Consider the following 25,228-nt stretch of genomic DNA (forward strand, 5'->3'; position numbering starts at 1 on the left):
AATAGGAGATTCATACCAGTTTTAACTCTACAGAGATCTGTCACTTAACAGGATTCAGTCCTTTGGGGCTGTAAAATATTAACAGCCTAGGTGTTTGTTTACACATGTTCTCATATAAAGACTATATTTCAAAAGTATTATATGTGGGGTTGAAATTTAAAGTTGGAGTTATAGTTTACAACAAATTCTGCCAATTACAAATATTACCAATGTTCTTTGCCCCAAAAAAGATTTGCTAATAATTTACTAAAGCTGGCATACCTTGAAATACTGATATTTAATGTCACTCCTTATCTGCCTGTATACTTTTTACTGATTTTGCTTTTTGCAGAATGAAAGAGATCTATCCCCTACCTGACTTCCTTCCCACTACAGACTCTACATTTTGTGCTGCATTGCCTGTGTGCCAAGATAAAGCCATGCAATCCCTTCATTTCTCTCTGTGATAAAATATTTAATATGATAGGACAAAAGGACACTTAAAGAACAAAGTATACCATGCTACAACCTGTTACACTGATAACATCACAAAACAACAAATCCTGGTAGTATTAATATTATAATAAAAAGGAAATCTTTTCACCTACACATAATGAGTCTAGCAGATTAAACCAATATAGGGTGATGCCAGACATGCTAAATACACCGAGTCTGCCAACATGATATATAATGAGCAATGTGGTGATGATTTTTTTGTGTAAAGACCCAGCTAGCAGTCCTTGTACCCATCTAGCACACTAGGAATATAATCAAAAATGTGTTGCCATTGTGATGTGGCAAGGAAATATGACAAGATGAATGTATAGGGAATAAAATGCATTATGCAGACTCCCAGTAAACCTTTACTTCATTAGAGTATGAAAATGTGAAACAGGACTTAAAAGAAGGTATCCATGGGTGCACCACATACCTTTGCACCTACCATGTGAGTTGGGAGTACTCTGATATGTAAATACGGTCTTGAATGTGGCAAAATAAGAGCTTTCCCATGTCTCTAACTTAGAAGTCAACAAACTTTTCCACATTAAGCACCAAGTATTACAAGTATTACAGATGGCATACCAATGAACAATAGTGCCCTAGACCCTTGGCCAGCCCAGGTTCCTACAGACCTTAGGTTTGCTCCGATTCCTACACCAAAACAATAAAAAGATTTATATTAACACCCGCCATAGTTGGCAGTTTCACCTGGATTAGGATGAGGACAGGAGGATAGGCTAATAAGAATGTCCACAGCAAGGTCTTCTCTGGACCAGGGAAAAGAGATGGAATCTAAAAGTCAGTGATGTCAGGCAGGCCACTGTGATACATCACAAAGATGGATCAGATGTGGATGTTGAGGGGTAAGTTTTGTGATGGACAGCCTGGTGATATATCAAGTACAACCAATGACAACTGTGCAGGGTCTCACCAGAGGATCCCCTGGCCCTTCATAAGTCATGTCCAAGCCCACATGCAAGCTACAAAACACTTTTTCAGGTACCACAAGGACTTTGCTTTCTGGCCCTGGTGTATGTGGTTTAGATTGCCTGCTACATAATGATCCCAAAGGCCACTTTTAGGAATGTGAGACATATGCGGGCTTAGTTCTCAGCTTTCTTCATTGTTCTTTAGTTTTATGCCCCGGGCATAGAGTCACGGGAGGCCTAATGTAGTGCAGTGAACTAAAGTTTCAGCTTTTTCATACTTCCACTTTAGTAAACTATGCCTTTGGACAGATCATCATTCGTTTTGTTTTTTTTTCTTTTTGCCTACGGTGACATTTTAAATTGTCATTCTAGTATGGGTAATGATGTAGCAGAGGTGATGCACTTGCACACAGCATGAGGCTAAATGGGAACAAAACAATTAAATTTAAACTCTATGTAAAATGAACCATGACATAGCCGATTGAAAACAGTGATCTTTTTCAAAGGAGATATATCTGGTTTAGAGAATTTTGTTAAGTGATTTGGACAAAATTAATAATAGGTTATCATAATGTTCTTATATTTTCCAAGTACATTTAATGCTCCATAGTATGTAATTCTGGGCTACACCAAGGCTGCCCACCGTGTGTGTTCATAGGATTACTAGAATAGGATTCTGTTACTAGTGGGGGGAACCTTTACCTTTTCAGGGCCAGAAACTTTTAGGCAGCCTACAGTCTTAGGCATAAATGTTATTTGTTCTGTGACACAGTCTTCCATTTCTCTCTACTTTCGTCATTCAAATTCTCTAAATACCAGTAGGGTGGCTTTGCCAGACAAGTAAATGTTGCCTTGATTATGTGAAAAGCCTGGGGCAAGATTTAATAGTTCAGGAGGAGGGTGAAAAAAGAGGCAACTGACAGGATTCTTCTTAAATGCTTTTCATGCTGTTGTTTCTAGGTTAAATATATTATTGTTATAATTATCAGAAGCATAACATACTATTTCCAGATCACAAAACAGGGATTACGATGATGAAAAATCATTGAATGGGGCACTCAAGATCTGGATTTTGTATTTCCAAAAGAAAAATTAAAAAAAAGGAAAAACTATCCAAAAACGAGTGGATGAAAGGAAATAGGGGAATTATTGTAATTAAAAACATTTAAATCAGAGAGATGATTAGTATAAAAAGAGACAATCATGTGTTTAAATGACAATGATTCACCTGTAGGAAATGTTTAGCGTTTGGCACATTCAGCACTTTAAAAAAAACATGTTCCTATTGAAGGAAATATATTCAATTGGGGAAATATATTCAAAAGGGCCAACATACCGGACAATCTTCGATTCAAAGAAATTTTACAAATATGTTAAATAATATACATTTTTATTTTATTAATAACAAAAAATAATACTAATAAAAGTGTGGAGTAGAAAAGGAATATTAAAATATCTTTGAAAAAATATATTTACAAATATAAATACAATTGAAAAACCCGGTGCGTCTGGATCTTTGTTCTGTTTTTGCAGATATTACCAGGTCCTTGATCCTAAAATATTTATTTATGTTTTTGGCCCATACTTTCAGCAAGGGGGGTCTGAATAGTAGGTAATCAAAGCATGGCTACTAAAACTCAGTGTCTGAGAATGTATTTTGATCCAGTATATGGATTCTGATCATGTCATGAAAATGACATTTTAGAAGGCCATTTGCTTATAACGGCCTGTGTTTCCCCTGAAAGCCGAGAAAAGTCTATTCCAGCGGAACTGAATCCTAGAAGAACTCCACCACATATGGAAGTAAATATGTCTATTTTTTGAACAGCAACAGAGGACACTATATTAGTAAATCTGAGTTTTATCATTTTTCCCCTGAAAGTAATTGGTGAGTGTAAATGACAATGCTTTGCTCTAGGCCTCCTCTGGTTGAGGCTTCATACTTTCTATCATGAGAGCATGCTTGCTGATTAAACCTCATCTAGAACCAATATTAAAGAAAAACAGCATGTTTGGGTAATATGTCTTCTAAAGAAACTGCCCCTGAAATAATTTAGACACAATATGTAGTGTAAATATACCACAATTAATAAAATGATTGAGTTCTATTAGATTTTTAATGAATAGTTACAAAACAAGAATGTAAGAAAACGGAGGCAGTTTTTTAGTGCCTCGTACCCCAATATTTTGGGGTATCCTGTTATCATGAGTCCCAGTACTCCAAATGTAAACCTTAGCAACAGATTCTGTTCAAACCTAGAAATGATTAAATGGATGGTCTTTTTTTTTTTTTTATTGAGGTGGTGCCAGTACTGAGAGACACTTTGATAAAGAAAGCACATCAATATTCTAGGTTAAACATTGTGTTCTAAATGTTCGGTTGTGTTGTCAATATAATAATAGCTTGTAGTGGCACAGGAGCAGCATCCAAAAAGGAAATAAGATGCAGATATGAAATATACAATACAAACAGACTGATGATTCATACCAGGCCAGGCCATGCAGGGAAAGCTCGGCCATCTGTTTGCAGAGATACAAGTGACTGAATTGTGTTATCAATATCTGCTTATCTAACAAGCAGTCACATTCAAGTGGTCATAAGGAAACTGGCCTTTGCAGAGATTCACAAAGCAACAGAAACACGTGCGTAGGCAGCCTGCCTTGGCATTAATTAGGAAGGTATCACATGCAGGATCGATAAACCATAACATGGTTCCCAAAGCAACAGGTTTATTCTGCAAGCTTAAGCATGGAGTTAGCAACTATTTCCAACAACATGTACCCCCAGGGTGTCTCAAGCAAGTAAATGACTGCATAAAGATAAATATAGAGTAAGCTTTAGAGATTACAAGAATCTTCTATAAGAAAGAATAGTTAAAACAAAAGAACAAGATATCAGTTATGTTTGTTGTTAAGATAAAAACTCACTTGCATATATGATAGAAAAATGGGCCTAACATTAGACTTTTGGATAAACTCGATCAAATAAGAGCTCCTCAGAATGCAATGCGAGTCCTAATAAAATAGTTGGTGGCTGGTTGGGATCCTTTAGGACAACCTTTCTTAACTTTTTTTTACCCTATTGGAAACATTGAAAAAACATTTCTAGGTCACCAGCTAAAACCAATTTATTGGGAGTCTGCAGGAAAGAAATGGCCAGTGTGTGTTCAGCCAGAAGAATGCTCCCCATTTTCAGTAGTGGTTTGAACGTCACCTTGACAGAAAGGTAAAGAACATGTCATGGACAGTGTCATGGTGCTGGCTTTGCCAAGTGGTGTAGGCCTAAAATATATATATGGGCACCCTGAAATGGTCGGTCAGTCAGCCACAGCTTAAGAAAACAACTTCTGGAGAAACCCTATGGTTCCATGACTCCCTGGTGGAGAATAGTTGCTCTAGCACATATCCTAAAAATAGTAATAATTAGCACCTTACAGTGTCTATTTCAAGGAGGGCAAACAGTTTTGCTTTAATGGACCTTATGTTCTGGTATTCAGGCATTTATTTCCTTGCCTACTTAAGCTCTTGCTTAAATCGTACCTAAACTCAAAATTTTTACTTTACATAACAGGGTAGACAACCCTTTTATGTAAAGTAAACATTTTGTTATTTTTTGTTCCTTAGGTGCAACACCGCGCCCTTAATTTCAATCGCCTAGGCGATCAAGATTAAATGGGAGCGCACATTCCCCCAGATACCTACGTCACGCATCCCAAAAGGCTCTTCGCTGTTCCTATTGCGAATGCCCGGGCATGCGCAGAAGACGCACTTTCATCAATAGGAAAAAAAATTGCAGATCTCATGCATGTGCAGTTTTTTCCCAATTTATATTACCTGATCCCGTGCCTGCGCAGTGTGGGATCAGGTGATGCAGGTAGAAGAGCATGGAAGAAGAGAGGAGAAGATGTCAGCACTCCCTCTGGATGGACTGAAAGCTGATACCAGTACAATGCGGGACCTGATGGAAGAAACCTTCCAGCGGATAGACTGATCTGCGCGATTGAAAGTAAGTGTGATTTTTTTTTGTTGTGGGTTAATTTTGGGTTTACTTCCACTTTAAGCTCATGCTTAACCAATACAGTCAAACTAGAAGTAGAACAAAGACTCCCTGTGTTTATTTCCATCCTACAGCACCCCTATGGATCTGGTATTGTGTAGAGCCAAGCACCAAACTGTAAAATAAACAGCTGATTGCCACTGCAGAAGAAATAAATAACACACAGGCTAAATGAAAGATTTACGGCTCAATAAGTCATGTTCATGTCTAAAAAGGCTGGCCTTTTTTTCCAGTATTTCCTGGGGACTTAGAAGCTATCTAGACATATTTACTACTATCTGATCAGGTAACAGGTCCCTTCACTACTTATAGCATCAGTAAGAGCAGGGTCCTTTATCCTCCTGTTCTTTATGATCATACTTTGGAATGCCTATATTTAAAATATGAGTATCACTCGGAGTATATTATTACCCAGATAATTTTTTTTTCTTCAGGATTCTGAATTGTAAATTTTGGTATACACCGGACTTCAATTTATGAAAAATATATTTTGAAAAAAAACAGTCAGAACTGTATGCTTATGACCAGAGTGCGGTATGGTTTTTAATATTTTAATTTTGTAAATGCACCAAAAACTTTCAAGTGTATTGCTCAAAATAAATGCAATGTTGCCGAGCCCAATCACAAATCCAGAGAAACTCTGCTCATAGATATAAGCCTTTGGCCACTTGAGCTTCTGCATCCTAAATACTAGACCAGTAGTCGCCAACTAGTCCACGGCTAATGCCCCCCTCAGCGGGGTCAGGAGAAGGACCTCACTGGGGAAGGCGCACTGGCCAGAGCCGCGGACCATGTCTTCCATATGGATTGCAAGCTCGGGGCGGTGGGCGGGTTGTGTCTCTGGACAGTCTCTGGTCTGCGCCTGCGATGGGAGAGTTGTCGGGTTCTGGCATTAAGACGTCACTGTGGGGGTGTGTCTTCCCCTTTGAGTGACACACAACTCGCGCATACCCGCGGTCCGAAGTACGTAAATCTAGTGGTCCGTGAGCTTCAAAAGGTTGGCGACGACTGTACTAGACCCATGTTTACATTTCTGTTATTAGTCTGTTTATTCAGCTTTAGTTTTTATATTACACAGGATGACAAAATAACACATTTCTCTTTAGGACAGATGAACCCTTCGTTTCAATGTGTTGCAATTTTATTTTCTATGCAATAAATTGTTCCTAACATATTTCAAATACTTTATAATCCTTAATCTAAATACTAGTGGTCCTTGTTAAGACTGTTAATATGTAAAAAAAAAATTTAGGATCAAACTAAGGGTTCTAATTATAAAACAGGGAATCAGACATTTATCGGATTCTTCCGGGTCCATGTTTTAATGGCAGTAAATTCCAAGAGGGAATGTTTGAGGGAATGTCAGATTACCTGTTTTATAATACAGAGCCCGAAGTTTAATTGTAAATGCTACCTAGGGGAAAAGGTTTGGAAGTTAAATAGGGCTTATTAGGGTTATGCAGTGGTTTAATAGGTTCAGATGCCTCATTGTTGACAAAAGTGGCTGCACTATGAGATTTATAAATATATATATAGAATCCCAGCTGTTATTTCGTCAGGATTTACAAGCGAGAAGTCAGCAGCAGCCATAGAGGAACAGGACATAAACATTACACCTTGTATTTGTTTTTCCACAACTGGTTAATACAAATATGATGAAATGATTCAGGTAAAATTACATAAAGAATGAGAGCAGACTGTCTCCATATTTACAGTCTCAACAAGTACCACTAGTATTTAGATGAAGGATTTGAAGTATTTGAAAAATGTCAAGAACACTTAAACAAGGCTGCTAAAACTTGTGGCTTATAAAGCATTCAATCTAACTTTGTTTTCAAATGTAATATTTTTTTAAAGACTAAAATCAAAATCCTGGGTAGAATTTAAATTCCAAGAAACAAAGTAACATACAGGACTTCCATTAAAATGTTATATTTTTATATGTTTACTGCACGTTTTAAAAATGTATTACTCCAACTGGAATTATTAGGAGAGAGATGAAATGCTTTTATTTTCCTGTCAAAAATGCAACTTCAAATACATAAAATAAAAATAAGTAAATTAGGTCTTTTTTATGGCAATTCGGTATGATTGTTGGGCATTCTCAGATGTCTAAAATATTTCCCTAGTAAAAATGGCTTAGGATGCCACCATCTTCTTCCTTCTTCTCTTCCACCTTGATTGGCCAGGCGGGGATGACGTACGTTATTTATTCCCAAGCAGACACAGAAGAGGCTGGGAATCCTGCTAACCAAAGCTGAGCAGCAGAGTTCAGTTTTCCTGATGTAATCATGCATGTAGGAGGACTTATTACAGAAGGGTCTTTGCCTATTCCTTTCTGCAATAATGACCTTCCTGATCATGTATTTTTAAAAGTGGGACTTTTACTACCGGTACATGGCTGAGCAACTCCAGAACATCCAGCAAAGTTTCTAGACTTTTGACAGACATTACCTTATTTTTCAATGTAGGTTTTGTAATGCAAGCACAGACTGTGCTCAGAAACTCACTAAAGATGTAACTTGTCTTCCGAAGGTGGCTGAAAAAAGAATTCTACCACTTGCCTTATAGCTGAATAGCATCCTAGTTAAAGACAAACCTATCCCGGTCCTAATAGCGGATACGGTTTTAACAATGACGCAGTATAAACACATAATAGTGCCTGCAATTATCTGTGCTAGACAAACCAGTCCCCAAGTCTGTAGAGCTCCTTGGGTTGTAGTTTTAGCCTCAAACCAACCATAGGGATTCATGTCCTCTTCAAGTCTAGATTAAGGCTATACTGACTATAGGGATGCAGCATAATTACCACTTTATCACACCATGGGTAGACGCTACATGTAGCATCTGAAAACCTGCAGCGAAGATGAAGAAAGAAAAGTAAAATAATACATTTCTCCAATAGTGGAAAATGTATAAAGTAACAACATTATAGAAGAACATTAAAGAATATAGTTCATAATGTGTTATCTAGTTCAAATCCCGGTCAAGCTGTCACTTCGTATATAAATCACTGTGAGGCATACAGCTAAATCTAGGCTGTGTCAAGATATATTTGGAAAAATGACAGAATAAAAAAATTAAAAAAACTATAAAAATGCAAGGATTCAGTGCTAGTACAGTTGCAGCATTATTATTTTCACACATAAAGCATCTTTGAAATCCCATGGTAATTATTTCACAATTTTATGTTTAAATAAAACAGGAGCATAAAAGAATGTATTTTTTTCAGAAAAAAACAAATAAAACTGACCAATACAAATAGTTAAATGTCAGTCAGGATTCTCATACCTCTTGGGTCTTCCTACTGACTAATGGGGCTGCCCATCACATTGGAACAAGTAGCAGATTAAGGAGGCAAAGGTGGGATATGCCTGTATATTCAGCTGCCAATATTGCTGAAAATACTGATCATTTTTGTGGATTGTGAAATAGATTTTTTTTGTCTATGGTATGTCCCACATTCTTGTCTGCCATATCCACCCTGTGTATCCATTTGAATTCCTCTACAACTTTCTTTTAATTGTCTATGGTACGTCATGGTACCCATTCTGTCTATAATCATTATAATCTGCCCACGATTGTGACTGTAATTCTTTACATATTAAAAAAATCAAGAATGTGTTGCATCTAATAATCAAACTTTGCAAAACCTACATATTAGGGTCATTCATTACACTGGGGAAGAATTTTGAACACTTTTTTGTTGACTTCAATTTTAAGCTTATTTGCACTAAAATAGGTATGTTGATTCTATGATTCTGGGACTATCGAAGAAGGCTTCAGAACTTCTAGCATCAAAACAGTTATTATTACTTGAAAAAGGAACGAAGGTATTGTACTTTCAAACCGGAGAAAATGCATTTCTGCAATAGTTTAGAACTGACAGTGGCTTTGTATATTACCATAACATACAATAAATCCTTTGTATAAACAAAAGAAATTTAAATAAACAGTAATTTTCAAGTTATTTCATTATTTTTTTTTATTGTATGTAAAATTTGTATGTTTTTTGACAAAAATGGAGGGTACCCTGTATCGTAAAAACTGGATGTGATAGCAAAAAAAACTGGGGTCATTTCTAGATTCACCACCCAAAAAAAAAACAAACAAGTTTAAGATCAATCTCAACAAAAATATGTTCCCTTGTGTTATAGACATCTGCATGCATTAGTGGATTTTTAATTTTCCAATTATATCATCTTCTAGAAAGAGAAATAATTTAAAATATTCTATTAGTTCAATTTGTGGCTTTTCTGCCTGTTATTAACATACAAGTCTTTCTGTAGGAGCCAAATGATGCAGAGATGAAACTTGCTGCACATTCTGGAGTCCACATGGTGAAAGGGGGAAATCAGGCATATGTATACAAGTTCTAGATGATTCTGTAAATGTTTAAGTTAATCTAGGGGTTTATGAAATGACATGCTTATATATTTGTATGCATATGGTTTTTGAAATGCAGCAAAACATTCTGGGCTTTGGAAATTGGCAGTGACCAGCTGCAAAATTTTTTTTATGTGGCTCCAAATTCACTTTAAAGTGAACAGGTACATCTATAGTGAACTCCTAAATGCAAACAGAATTACTAAACAGCATTACAGGTAGACCCCCGGTACATACGAGTAGGTTTGCTCTTAAGTTGAATTTGTATGTAAGTCAGAACAGGTACAATATTTTAATAAATGCAATTAGGACAGATGTTTGTTTCAACATATTATTAGGCAGCGTGGTGTCAGTTACTGTATAAAATCCTCACTGTGAGTTAATCAAAAAATAAACAGCTGCAGAGTTTGTCCTGGTCATTAAAGAGTTACAAGAGGCTGCAGAAAAAGCTCTCCCCCCTAAGATCACCCACAACCTCAGCTGTGTTTAGCAAAAAATTTCTTCTGCAAGTCATGAAAACCTCCCCTCCCCCCTTCAAGCCTCTGTTCTGCACAGGAGTGAGCAGGGAAGCCGTTCGTATCTAGGAGTCGTCTGTATGTCGGGTGTCCTTAACCCAGGGACTACCTGTACTTAGGGCAGCACAGTGCCTCAAAATGAAGGGCTCTCTTTGGCCTTTGCAGCACTAGGTCCCAGGTAGGTTCTCCCCATGTTTGTGTGTGTGTTTTGTGTACATCCCAAAAACATGCAGTTAGGTAAATTGGCTACCCCCCAAAATTGTTCTTATAATAGACTGTATTAAAGACATATGACTGAGGTAGGGACATTAGATTGTGAGCTCCTTTAAGGAACAGCTGGTGACATGACTATGACTTTGAACAGCGCTGCGTAATATGATTACACTAAATACTGAAAAATAACTTATATCACATTAGGATTTTTCGGGACTCACCTCAGTCGAGTCCTCATGTGGACTTCCACTAGGACATTGCCCATCTAGGTCTATTGAAGTCAGCAGTTGGAATAGAGTACGTTTTTGGTGCCAGTATGTTGTTTAGTTTATAGTACATTAAAATCTGAAATCACTGTAAACACAAAACATACCCGCAACACTAACCCCAAAGAAAAAGAAACCTTTTTACAAACCTAAAAAAATGGCATTGTATGAACAATATTTCACTATATCCAAACCAAAAATAATATTTACAATATGGTAACAGTAGACTCAACAAGCTGGCAGGAAAAAGTCTCTTTCATTAGGCCCGACACTGAGACCCAGGTATAACAGACTCTGCATTAACATAATTCTCTTATGCCATGCGCTTACCTCCAAAGAAAAGTTCTATTCTTCACTAACGAGCAAAAGACTAATTGTATTGTATGTCAATATTTTACAACATGGTTTTTAGAGTCTTTTTTAATTCTTAGGGCATGCACCCAAGTGGAATCATGGGAAACGAGAAAGCCATATAGAGCTCAATAACCCCAAGACCTGTTCAGAATCGAGTACAAGTGTCTCTTATAGTAATATCTGCCATGAACAGAGAGATAAATACAGCATTTCTATGTGTTGCATAAGATGTATATTCCCTTTAAATGTCACTTAATCTTAATAAAAGCACCAGCTGCGGATATAGCCCTTTATCTTTCAAAGTAAAAGGTCAATGTGCTTCAGCAAACACACATACATATCTCCCAGCATGCTGTCTAGGCTATTGGACAGAGTAAATGAGGGATAGTGTTTTTGCCAGTGTTTAACTTACCATCTAGGTGTTTTTTTTTATAGTATTATACTCATTGGTGACTTTTCAGCTGTTGCTTTAGACAACAGCATTTTGATTTTATAAGTCTGAAGATGTGGTACTGCTAAACAAATTCACTTTAAGTATATGTATGTTGCAGATTTGTCATTTCCTTTGCCATGTGTGGCCCTTGGAAAGGTTTTCTTCACTTTCTGTCCTAGAGTTGCAACAGGAAATCTCTACAAACGGAGGCAAATTTCCCTATATGACAGATATCAGTGGATCAGGGTCCCCATTTCTCCTTCCGACAATTTTGACTTTCCAATCAGGATTCAAGAAATATGAAGAGTAGGAGGCTACCTGGTTGTGACACAGCAAAGTTTCTAAACCTTACCCACCAAACTTTTGATTAATTAGCACCTGCATAATATTGGGGCCATAAGTATTGCTCTGTGTTTCTGTGATAAGAACATATTCCCTTTACATAAGAGTTTTTCAGAAGATTGGAATGACCAGCACTCAGCAGCAGGGTAAGTAGTTATATTAAAAGAAAAAAGGCAACAAAAGGACAAATATAAGCAGCTGATGGGCCCTACATGGACAAGGCACTGGTTAACTTTAAGCTTTAATTAGCCAAAAACATACTTAGCACATTTAATATGTATATTTGCATTCTAGTAATGGTTTCTTTTTCAGCTGATGCATTTGAAACCATCCACTATGAACAAGCATGCATCACAAGCCACAAAAGTTTGGGAATCTCAATGTGCATGGGTTTTTTCTGAGCTGAACTTTTAGACATGGACAACATCTCTAAAGAGGTCAGGTTCAGCACAGGCTTTGCTTAAAGCCTATTCAAGGCTACTTATAAAAGCTAAATTAGGGGAATGTGGTCTGAAATACTTGCATTTATAAATTGCACATTGTGTGGGCAACCATTCTTTACTTAAATACTGGTATTTATCGTGCTTCGTTTTCTTACCACCAAAGGTGTCCTCTTTCCTTCCTATACTTGTGAGAAATTCCGAGCTTTTTTCCTAATCTATTATTATAGGATAAACAGGGCTCAAGCAGCTGCAGCACAACATTGATTCTTACTCCCACCTAATGCCGGCTAAATATATATCTTTTTCAATGCACTGATAAACTACATATGCATTAAATCTTGCCATTTAGAATCCAATGCTTTGTGAGCGTTAAAAAAACGATCATTCTAATTATAGGGTCAATTTTGGAACACTGAATAAAAAAAACAGCAAAAAACAGAAATAAAGAGGTTCACAGTTGACATATTTTGGGCATAGGTTGTCCATGACCCGGGAACTGAAAAAACGGGAGTTAGGTAAGGCTTGATGTAAGAGTCCACTGTATATGGTGTATATGGACTCAAAGATTTTGGGAAAATGGGCCAAGGCATGAGCTTTTTATGAATTTGTTCTATACGAGTTGGGGCCTGCACAAGAGTTTGGTATGGGGAACATGTATAAATAATATTTGTGGCCAAGTAATAACCTGAAAATAAAAATTTGCCTAGAATTGCTACTAAAAGATAGTGTACTTTCAGTGCCTTGGCACTTCTTTGCCTAAATCTATACTTGTAGCATTGTATCTGCTGGTCTGTGGCACTATTCCTTTGTATGCTAATCTCACAAAAATTGAAGAAAGATTAGGAAATTGTACTACAGTACTGCTCACAGCTTTATCCCCAGCAAAAAGAACATTATGCAAAGACATGGAGTGCCGGAGAGAAAGCCGAATCAGACTACCAGTAGTGGATCAATCTCTCTGCTTCTACTTTAATATGTGGATCTTTGCTTTCTCCATCTTTCCTGCTGATTCTCATTTATAGACATTAAATTTGTTTTTTTTTAATGTCATTCCAGGATCTTCAAAGTTCTCATATGATGGTCAATCTTCTCCAGTCTAGAAGAACTTCAGAAAATCCTACCCTCTCCATCTACATGCACTCTCTTCAGTTTTGACTGCACATCATGGTTTCAGATGGCCCTGCCGATAGTAACAGTGGTGGACCATGGCTGTGTAATTTTTATTGGCATGGCAGGATTATTTCATAACATACTGCCGAATTAAAAAACTCAAAACTCAATATTCTTAATTTGTGCCAATACGTTTTTAAATAGTAACAGATGTTCCTTTTAATATTCTGTTATGCTTTCCTTGAGATGCTGCAGTTGGCCTGAAAGCTACAACAGAACAAAACTGTTTGTATTAGAAGTTTCTGCTTGCTCATTTATCTGCTTCTTGCAGGTTCCAGGGGAGACCACTCAAAGAATGACACAAGTTGTGGCTATAACAGATTGTGCCTGCAGTTTAAATCATCACGGAGAACGGTTATTAGCAATCCTCACTATACATGAATGAAGCGCAGCTTCTTTTTGGAACTTTTACAAAAAGGGCTAAAAAAAGACAGTTTGTTGCACAGCTCCATATGGAAGTCATTATGGTATTTTATAACTTTTCCACAGAAAATACATTAGACTGGTAGCACAAAATGAAATGCCTGAAGTGAAAAGGCTGACTTTTTTGTTGTCACACGACAAGCTTCAGTTTATTTGATCACCCACTAAAATTATATTTAATATTAGTCCATCAATTGTGATCACCAGTTTTTGTGGATTGGTACATATTTGTAAAGTTTATATGAACATATTACCAGGCTAAACTCTTATTTTAGTATCCGCAGTTCATTATTAGGTTTTTACTAATAGGTTTACAAACCCAACATTTATTATTCTGAATACGGTTTATAACAATGAAGCTGTCCATGCACTACATTATCTGCAAAAGAAGAAGGAAATGACAATTTTCTATTTTTTCCGGTCCCATGTAGGGAGGGAGGCTGCAATCTCCATGCTGAAATAAACAATGAATTGACATACAATAAATACCTACAATGCAGATACACCGGCTTCCAACATCATACAAACCATTACTAAATGTCATGCCTAAAACAAAACTTGTACTATGGAAGCTGTGCCCAAAAAAGCAAGCAAGCAGAAAGCAACAGATTTGTCAACAGTATTACTGTAGACTCCCTGCACCTCATCTCTTTCCAGTGACAGATTACCATGCCTTGTTATGTACTTTGTTTGTGGGGGGGATTATCTTAGTAAAGGAGCAGGGCTTTCCCTTCTTTATATCAGAGGTATTCAATGATGACTGATAGAATAAAACTCAGTTAGTAGGATGACAGGTGTAGAAATCACAAATCTATAGTGTAAATGAAGAAGTAGCAGGAAGATCCTTGCACTGCAGGTCCTTAGATACAACTTTCCCTCCAGCAATTAGGAGGTGAACAGCATAACCAAACCTCACTATAAACCCCCGGCAGGAGTACTGTACATAATAATGCACGGCAGATATACAGCTATTAGACTATAACACAAAGTGCAAAGAAACCTTAACGCAAGGAAGTGCACTACTTTTTCAGGTGTAATATCTAGGCAAAAAGTGCATTATCCGGGGTACTGCAACGATAGATGACATATAACATAGCAATGCATGTACTTTTTGATTTTACATTCAGGTTGAGCCTTTTGAAATGATCTATTGAGCGATAAAAATATCTGAAAGAAAGATCTTAGAGAAACATCCTGTTTGGTTGAAATGCAAATATGAACTAATAATCTTTTACAATTGCACACTTGTTACCAGCTACAGCATTTGACATCACCAAATTGTAAAAGTAAAAATGATTTTCAGGCCCTTTATTAGGGCTCTGGCTATCTGATGCAGTAAGCAGCTCAAATCGTTCCAGCTACTGAGCTCACATCAAAGAATTGCTGTTAGAGTGATATATTTTATATGGTGACATTAAAATGACCGGAACATAACAGTCCATCTTGCATGGCACATTGCTCCGGCAGTCATGTGTCTCGGTCACTTTGTCAATTAAGATTATTATGCTGATGTTGCTTTTTTGCTAGAGAACTTTTCTGTGTTCTTTGCAGGATCAAAGAGAATAAATGTGATAGGATGGTAATTCATTGCCAGTGATATGCCCTAAAATAAAAGGATTCACTCATGCAACTACACTTTACAATATTCCTGTAATATTTTCCTAAAGAAGTAGACGTGAACTTGGTGCCAAATGTCGAAACTGTCTTGAAAGAGTTATTCTAAATAAAGCTTCTACAAACAACTACCTTAATGGAAATGTGACTTTGTATTTAAAGGTATTTCAAACCTCTGTGCATTTTAGGTTTTCTATTAATAATCTAGAAAATAGTAAATTACTTCAAAAGGGGAATTCTAGCTTTCCGCCCATTGCCCACCACACTTAATACTTCATGTAAATTTGTACATTCATCTTTGAGCAGCTTTTTTATACTAAGCAATGCAATCAGCATGTTAGCTGAGCACCTGAATAATTGAAGTTTAGTACAGAGAATAAAGACCCCATAAATATATTCTGGTTATATGCAGATAAGGCTTATTTCAAACTTTCACTGTGAATAAATCTAGCATATATGGAACCACTGCCATTGTCTGCATATGTGGCTTAAACACACGTCGGATGATTCTCGTCCGATTATCACTTCAGGGCTGGTAACGAGAATCTGACGTGTGTACAGCGCTCCTCCAATGTCGTTCATAAATCCGCCCTGGTGGAGCGAGGAATGACCACAATGCAAATGGAGAGGATGCAGCAGGGTGCCGCTTGTGTGTTCTCCCCCCTCCCCTCTCCATAGAGCAGAATGGTGCTGTATGTACAGCGCTCATTCATTCATCTTTCAGTCTTTTGTCATTGGAAAGGATCATGAAAGATACCTTCTGACAACAAAAGTCCTACGTGTGTATGTAGCCTAAGACTGGCCTATTAACTGCCATACAGACATCAAACTTCTACAGGAATACTATTTAAAAGATAATTATCTGGCCACATGGTCTTAGGATACTAACTGTGCTAGAAGTGTAATAATGTAGCCTCCTTTCAATCAGTTCTTCCTCTTTCTGTTGGCCAGAGTGCAGCAATCACAAAAATACTTATCAACTCAAATACCTACTTTGTATTTTACGACTGAGTAAAAATAACTATCTAACAATTAGCCAACTAGACATAATATTTCATCAATATGGTTTAGAGGCAATAATAAAAATATAATGTTAAACCAATGAGAAACAATATACAAGTACGGACCATAACTGTTACTGCAATAAAATAAGTGCAAAGTACAAGAGCTTCCCCTTCCCATCATGATCATAAAATACACAGCATTCCACTTGCAGTTCACTCATAAACCTTATAAATTTCTCCAGGTGACAAGAACATAGACAAAGAAAAACATAAATCAGGTATGTAGGCAGTTGGTATACAAATGAAGTTCACATTTTAGGTGGTTAAAGCCGTATCTAGATTATTTTTAAAAGTTGCAGAAGTAAGTATGTATTGGATAGGGCAATTAAAAGACTTTGTGTTTGGTAAATAGCCCATTTAGTACAAACACACAGAACAACTAAAGCAGAACAAAAACAAAATGCTGGCCATGAGTGAAAGTTTTCAGAGCTTGATGTATGAGGCTACATAATTACAAAGCAATCAAAGTTCCCATGCTGACCCCTATCCACTATAACAGCTTCTACAATAGGAACTAGAGCATCAGAACTAGACCATGGAGCAGTGGAAAGTGTTACCAGATGTGAGGCTGATCACATTTTCTATTAGATCCTGTGGATGTCCAGGTGCATGTGCATCTTTTACCAGGGAAACAAGATGGCAGCCAGACATAGGCAAGTCTTTAAGGATCTGCTGTTAATGTCTTCCTGCCAGACACCACAAGACACCTTGTGGGGTCTTGTAAGATCCATGCCTTGGCAGGACAAGCTGTTTTAAGAGCCCATGGAGAATCTTGACAATACAAAGCAAGTTTATCTATAATGTTTTGGTTGATCAGTGTTTGCTGCAGTTTAGTGCTTCTAAACTCTTTAAGCCCATGCTATAATTACTATATCTTGGCCAGGACTATCTGCATGGAGTTTGAAGGTTCTCTCGTGTTTGCGTGGGTTTCCTCCAGGTACTCTGGTTTCCTCTCACATTACAAAAAAAATGCAGTTAGGTTAATTGGCTTCCCCCAAATTGAACTTGTAGGGACATTAGATTGTTAGCCCCTTTGAGGGACAGCTAGTGACATGACAATAGACTTTGTAAAGCGCTGCGCAATGTGTTTGCACTATATAAATACTGCATAATATTAATCCAAAGCTCATGGTATATTAGCATGGCATGGGAAGAATATCACCCTTAGAGATTGCCAAAAAGATCATTGGTGTCACTTAAACTGACTTGGGAGGCACAAAACTGTTCATTCCTCAAGGAACCACCAGCAACCTCTGGAGGAACCCTGGTTGGGAAAGACTGCGCTACAGTGGTGAAGACATGAAGAATCTTTTACACTGATAATACCATAGATTACGTGCTTATAGAAAATGAGTTATACTTTACCTTCTAGCAAAGCAGATATACTAGAGGGAGTAGCATCTGCATGTCAGACCCCTTAGCAGCAAAATTTCCCTGATCATCACATTAAAGTTCTGCCAAATTCCATTATCATACAAAGAATATTTTTTAACTGAAGTCAGTACGCTGTACAAGTCTGTACCCCAATGGATACGGTTCTTCTAAAGCATCATGAACTAGTTTAAAAGTTAGGTTTTGGCCACAAACAAATTAGACACTCCAAGTTTTCTAATACTATATGTCATCAAATCTAAATCTCAAACTCTGTTCATACTTATGAAGATGTATATATATGTAGACGTCTGTGTTGCATATAACCTTCATAATTTCTCTTATTGCCTCATTTTTACAAGGCTGGTAGCTCTTTCTCACTTCCGTGTACTTTAAACAGAATTTACCTGGCCAAGACTTCACTCACTAAAAGGAAAACCACAGGAACACAATGACCTGTACTGTTAACACGCTCTATGAATGGTGCCATGGAATTGTGTTTTTCAAGCATACAAAAATGCATGTAGACCACTCTTATACAAACAAATGATGTGAACAATGGATCCATTACCTTCATTAATACCACACATGACAAAACAAACTGCTTATATCTATCATAAACTTTACAAACATCTGCTGGGGAAATTTACCTCTGGTTTCAGGAAAAAAAATGTTAAAAATTGTTTTCCCATTTGCTACTACATCAGAGGTCCACAGGATCACACAATAGCTCAGTTCTTATACATCCAAAGCACTTTCAATCATTCCTACTGCAATCACATCAGTCAGCCAATATAGACAGTTAATCCAGGCTAAGACATATATTTCATAAATGGTTTAAATCACTATTTGATACAAGCCTGGGTGGTCAATTTCAGAATGATTAAAGCTCCTTTTTTTCACCTTTTGGTCTGGTGCTGCTTCCAAGATCCTACATGCCGTTCTACTACATATAAAATTAAGTTGGAAATACATGATATTAAAGTGCTTGCCACTAAAAATAAATTGTGTGTCTATGTGCCAACTAACCCAAAGTAAAAAACTAATATGTTTTTTAATTTTTTTTTTACCTATTCCTATAGTTCCCCTTGATCACACCTAGAACTTTTGGGGACAATAAAACCGGGGCGTGGTGGAGTTAAAACTATGCTTTCCTGATTCAACTTTATTTACAGAAAACGACATGCTTTTCTAATTTTGGTTTGTTTCACTATATACTTAATATATAAAATAACTTGCCATGTGAGTTAATTGGCCTAAAAGATACAACTAATATTTAAAAAATAAATCCATAGTAAATAGTAGGATCCACACTGCTGTTCTTGTAATAATTATATTCTTGCTATATATAGAAAGGTGCAGATTTTAGTTTTATTGAACAGCTAGTCCTAGATACATAGAAATAGGCCAGTGCAAATACCATGAATATAAAAGAGCTCTAACCATGCATGATGGTACAGATAGGCACAATGTTACTGACTGATCTGTTTATTGTGACTGTAGGGGGCTGTTGTAATTGGTCTCCGGGGCGGGGATGGAAGTAAAGTAAATGGCATGTATTGTAAATGAAGAATTCAGTGTATTGTTGTGTGATTACTATAGCCTCAATAATAAAGGCAGGAGAATACTTGGAAACCGGTTGTACCTTCCATAAAATATATTTTGTCAGTTATCCATGTGTACCAATTTAGTAAACTCCATTTTTGAATATACACACCAGTGCTGCATTATTCCTCAAATGCTTTACAAGCCTGCAGACTTATTTAAAGCTAAACAAACACATCATTTAATAAATAAAGATACAATAGAAACGATTGTTTAATAACATCATATGCAGATATACCTTCAATACAAAAATTCTATACCTTCAATAGGTGAATGGAAAGTTAAATTTGACACATCAACTTGGCACTGATAACCAGGCCGGTTTGGTTTTACTCAATATATGTGATGAAAATTCCATCACATCCTTGTCTGCCAATAAACTTAGTTGATAGCTTAAAGAGAACCTGTAAGCTCTATAGAGTAAACTTCCTGCTTTATATTGTATGCCACAATATGCCTGCCGTTTCCCAAAAGACTCCCCCATATGTGTCCCTTGAAATTGGTTTCACTTGGATATTAGAGACTTAATGCCCGTGTCTATGACTATAAACCGTAACAACCATCATCCCCCAATGGAGGTGTTTCAGTGGCCAATAAGGGGAATTTCACTGGACAGGGGGCTGACTGTCTTTAATATGCATGAAGCTATTTACATTCCCCCAATTGCTCCATTCTAAATAAAAGACAAAACACGTTAGCTTAGTTCAAACTGGAGATTACTTTCTTATATTGTCTTTCCTATGATAAACTGTGGTTATCATTTAGATTAATTATTGCCTATACCATGACGTGGCTTACAAACTGCACATTTCAGAAGATATTCATTCATTGAATTAATGAAAATCAGCTTTTCAATTGTCTATTGGGATATAACACCTATGTACAGAATGTTTTCAGTGTTCTAATCTCATATTTTCCATACTAAAAAATAAAAAGCAGAAGCAAATATAAAAGAAAAGCAAAGAACAGAATGTAACTAACAATACTAAACATAATACAGAGATACAGCTCATATACTGCTTGTTAATAAAACATCCAAAATTACCCACATGACAAGTATAGTGTGACAATGAAAGTGAAACCTCATGCAATTATTAAACAGACAATATCAAAGCAAAGCAATATGGTTTGGTTATTGTACTAGGGATTACATTTAAGTATAAACGGAAATCTGTTATGAAAAAATATGGAAAGGGCCACCGCTGAGGTCACCTAGGAATGCTAGCTCAATAAGTGGCATGCTGACACTCTTTCTTCAAAATGAATCTGTAAATATTAGGACAAGAGGTTCTAACTCATTTTTCAAACTCTACATATTTGTTTCAGATTAGTAGTCCAATTAATAAACCAAGATTAGACACTCATAGCAGGATATCAGCAGCAGCCTCCATACTCATCAATGCTTTATACCCAAGTACATTCAAAGGCTCCTGTACATCTAGAAAAGGTCCAAATCCAATGGGGCACATACGCCTCAAAATGTAAAGTATTTACCCTCCCTCACTAAGCCAAATCCTTCTTATGTTTCACGTGTTCCTCCTCCCAGACACTGCAGATCACAGTGAGAGTGTTTTAGGGAAGGGAAAGGGCAAGGCTAGATGTGGCAAAGTCATGTTTGACTAGCTACAGGCAATTACAATGTAAGTGTCAATGCCATGTCCCTCTAGTAAAATCAAACTCAGTGTCAACACTCCTGTGATTTCAGGAGCAGTGCAGCATTGTTTCCACCCCATTATAGGAAGCTGCATTAGGTGGACAAAAGTACAGAAGTAGATGAACAACAGGTATTTTGGGAGATGCACTGTTTCTTACTTACTTAAGTCGTATATTGCAGTGGTCCCAAACCCCGGGCCCGCAGACTGGTGCTGATCTGTGGCTGGTGGGTGATTAGTGGCGAAAGTGGCCCTGGCAGCCCTCCTTGAACTACTCTGGAGCTGGGGCAATGTGGCAGTGGCAATGTGGGATGCAGGCGGCTGTCCTCGCTTGGCTTGCACAGGAGCTGCTGGGAGTGGCAGAGCAGTGTATGTGGGGCTTGCATTTCTCTGCTGTTCCGGGCAGCTCTGCCACTTGACAGCTGCTGGAGGTGGCAGAGTAGTGTAGGCTGTGCATATACTGGGCAATGGCAAAATTTTGTGCTGTGTTGCCCAGCCCCACTGTCGGAAAGGTTGGGGACCACTGGTATATTGTGTCTGTCCCACAAACTCAAAAGCTTAAAATAATTTTACCCTTCTCTTTCTCACTATGTGATCCCTATTTTCTGTGGATTTTATTTTCCCAGTGTCACACAAAGCCATAGTAAGTGGTTCAGCTGTTAAACACACCCTTGGCCTTCTAGCCTTCAGCGAGTGTCATCATAATGGTGACTGCAATCTGTGCAAACATTACTGGTGGTAGAGTACATGACAATGTAACCTGCCCAGTAAATCTATTCTATTCGTAATGTAAAAATGGACATAGTCCAAGGTCAGAGATGCAGAGTGTAATGTGTTTTACTTCTCACACCAGCTAGTGCTGATCAGGAGGCATGGAAACCCATGGTCATGGGACTATCACTACTCAAGAATTAGAAATAAACAAAAAAAAATATTACTAAAGCAATTGCATAGATTTTTGGAGAGGTTGAGAAACAGATAAATATATATACCTTATCTAAAGCTTCTGATGTCATATAGAGCTTTTAATAAACTTTTTGATTCCTGTGACCCCCATGCTTTAAGGTCATTAAAAATGCATTGGGTGGCACACAGCCTGTGGTCACCTGCACTACAGATAGGACATATATAAGTAGTATACATTTTAAAGGAAATCCCCATTTGCTAATGAAATGCACAGGTTAGTGTAACATGCAAGCTGCAATATTCCATAAAAACCATATGTCATTCATTTTAGAGCAGTAACAAAAATAATATAGAAGATAATAAAGATAATAAAAAGATATATGCCATTTACTTACTAGGAAATTTTATTTTATGTCTACATATGCCAAGTGTAAGGCTTTGGAAACCTATTCTAACCAAATATTTATTCTTCTTTGTCATTAATCAAATGATCCAACATACGGCATTCCTAGTAAACAAAATTTGCACATACTGCATGAACAAAACTAACATGCTACTGTAAATCTGGATTTTATTTTATCACAATGAACACACCAAACAATTGGCACAAAAAAATCCAACCAATCCAGCAAGGCCTCTACCTCTAAAATACCAAAAAATAAATCCTAGTATATCTTAGGGCCCTTTCAGACAGGCGCTATCAAACCATGGAGCCAACTGCTCCCAGGTGCACAGAAAACTGCTGCTGTACGGCAAGGAGAGCCAAACTTCAATAAAGGCAACAAGATTTGCAAGCGGTTGCAGGCTGAGGAGCAGATTCTCAGGCCACAACCATACAGCTAACGAGAATGTAAGCTAGAAAATTGCTCCTATTCACTTCAATAGGAGAGGCTGGGACTAAATTGAGGTACTACCATCACCAAAAAATGAAAATTACTGGGTACAGAAAAACAAATTTTTTAGCACTGCTATTCCAGCATACCTTCCAAGTTCTTCTCCAATCTCATAGTAGTCCTCCAGGTTTTCCTGCCTGAACACTGTCATGGTGTCTGGATGCTATGTGCAAGCCTGCTGCTTTATACAGCGAGAAGTCATCACCACAATATCAGATAGCTGAGATCCAAGGGCATCCTATATTTCCTGAAAAAGAAAAAAAAAAGATGGTGTTAAAGTATTTGGCACAGGAAACTTTTTCCCAATGTCTAAAATGTGATAGAAATAAAGCATCAAACACTAATTTCCAAGTACCAATGTGACTATTAAAAAGTTAAAAAAAGTCCTTATACTAACTTTCTATAAAATGTATAAAGGCACAAACTGCTTCAAAAAAATATGAATAATAGGAAAAGTGCAATAAGTAAAAAAGAATAAAAAAGCTGATGCTTTCTAAAGCAAATGAGTATTGCGATTACCTAGAAGTAGACAACTCATTGTGTGGAAAGGTTGCCAATGCATCCCGTCTAATGAGGTTTATCTAATATACTGCTAATACACATGACCCATCATTACACCATACATTAGCATAGCTTACATATTCAAAGATTTAGCCAGACATGTTGACACAACAATGCAAAGTATTCATGTTTTACATAAGTTGTAAAGAAGATTCATATGGCAGAAAAGTTTCACTTCCTCCACTAAACCTACAACACCCTCAAAACATTCATCTTCCCCTTTGTGCACAGTGGTGTATGCACAAAATAAATTACAACAACTGCTATGAAATATGGAGTTACAGTTCTGTCTAAACAATGTGTGCAATATAACATAAGAAACATAGAAAATCATTTCTTTTTATCCTGCAGTTTCCATATTTCTTTATCCCATGACATGGACACTGCCTATTGGCTCCTGAAGTTATCCATCACCAGAGTCCAGGTAGGGGGCCCCTTGGGATTTCTGAGAACTATGCCCCTCCCCAGAAAAGAAAAAAAGGCAGCAAAAGACCAGTAACCAGTACTGCCTGTGGTTCCCCTATGGCTGATCTCCCCCATTACTGATTGCCCATGCCTTGTTCTGCACTGTGTTTCTACGTACAAGCTGACATTGTGTTAGAGACAAGGCTTTGCTTCCTCATGTCAGAGCCTCCAGCAAGGATAACAGCGAGCAGCACCGTAGTGTCATCACCAAACCCAAATCCGGGGAGTAGCTGTTAGAGGTAGCAGTGGCTGAGATTACCCCTGCAGATATACAGCTACAATACACAAGTGACTAGGCACCCACACGTGCTCTGCCTTCTGGTAGAATTTCAGACAAAAGGTAAATTTTTAGGTATTGATTGGGCACAATCACATTTATAAACTTTCCCTATAATAAACATTCATTTTTAGAACCAGCATGGTGACATGAGCAGAAATCAGAAGCGGGACACATTATATATTTGGTTAATTAGGTTCTTAGAACTCCATTTAAAATGTAGATTACCAACTGGACAATATTGTATTTTGGTGGATAAGCAGAAATGTATGTACAGCCTATTATATAAAAATCTCCAAACATGCTCGTAGGGTTACTGGTGGTAAATTCTTGTAAGAACTTCCCCAGCACAAGTCCCAAATACACAATAATAACGCTATATGACATAAATAAAGCTTGCACAGCAAAGTTCAGAAATATTTTTATTATGTACAACACATACTTCATTCTCTAAAGGTATGCGGCCAATACCTCTGTATTACAGAGCAGAGATTGTTCAGATGGTGATCATTCCCTCCTATTTACCAGATTGTTTTTATGGGGATCCACTAAGACAAACACCAATTCTATGAGAAAAGAATATGTATGGATGTACAACTAGATCGCTATGTATAAAGATTATATGGAGGGTTATCTACAATACCCCACAACCTGATCACTGCCGCCGGGATCATCTACAATACCCCACAACCTGATCACTGCCGCCGGGATCATCTACAATACTCCACAACCTGATCACCGCCGCCGGGATCATCTACAATACAACCTGATCACTGCCGCCGGGATCATCTACAATACTCCACCGCCTG

At 37.4% G+C, this 25,228-nt stretch overlaps 1 protein-coding gene across 1 annotated transcript in view; it reads right to left on the bottom strand.

Annotated features, from left to right (window-relative positions):
• Nucleotides 1-25,228, bottom strand: part of DAPK1 (death associated protein kinase 1) — a 96,848-nt gene that overhangs the window by 69,455 nt on the left and 2,165 nt on the right. Inside the window, exon 2 of the mRNA XM_072404071.1 lies at nt 23,206-23,363. Coding sequence (XP_072260172.1) covers nt 23,206-23,267 — 62 coding nt within the window. The 5' untranslated portion in view covers nt 23,268-23,363. The remainder of the gene's footprint in view (nt 1-23,205; nt 23,364-25,228) is intronic.

Source organism: Pyxicephalus adspersus, chromosome 3, assembly GCF_032062135.1.
Source record: "Pyxicephalus adspersus chromosome 3, UCB_Pads_2.0, whole genome shotgun sequence".
NCBI lineage: Eukaryota > Metazoa > Chordata > Amphibia > Anura > Pyxicephalidae > Pyxicephalus > Pyxicephalus adspersus.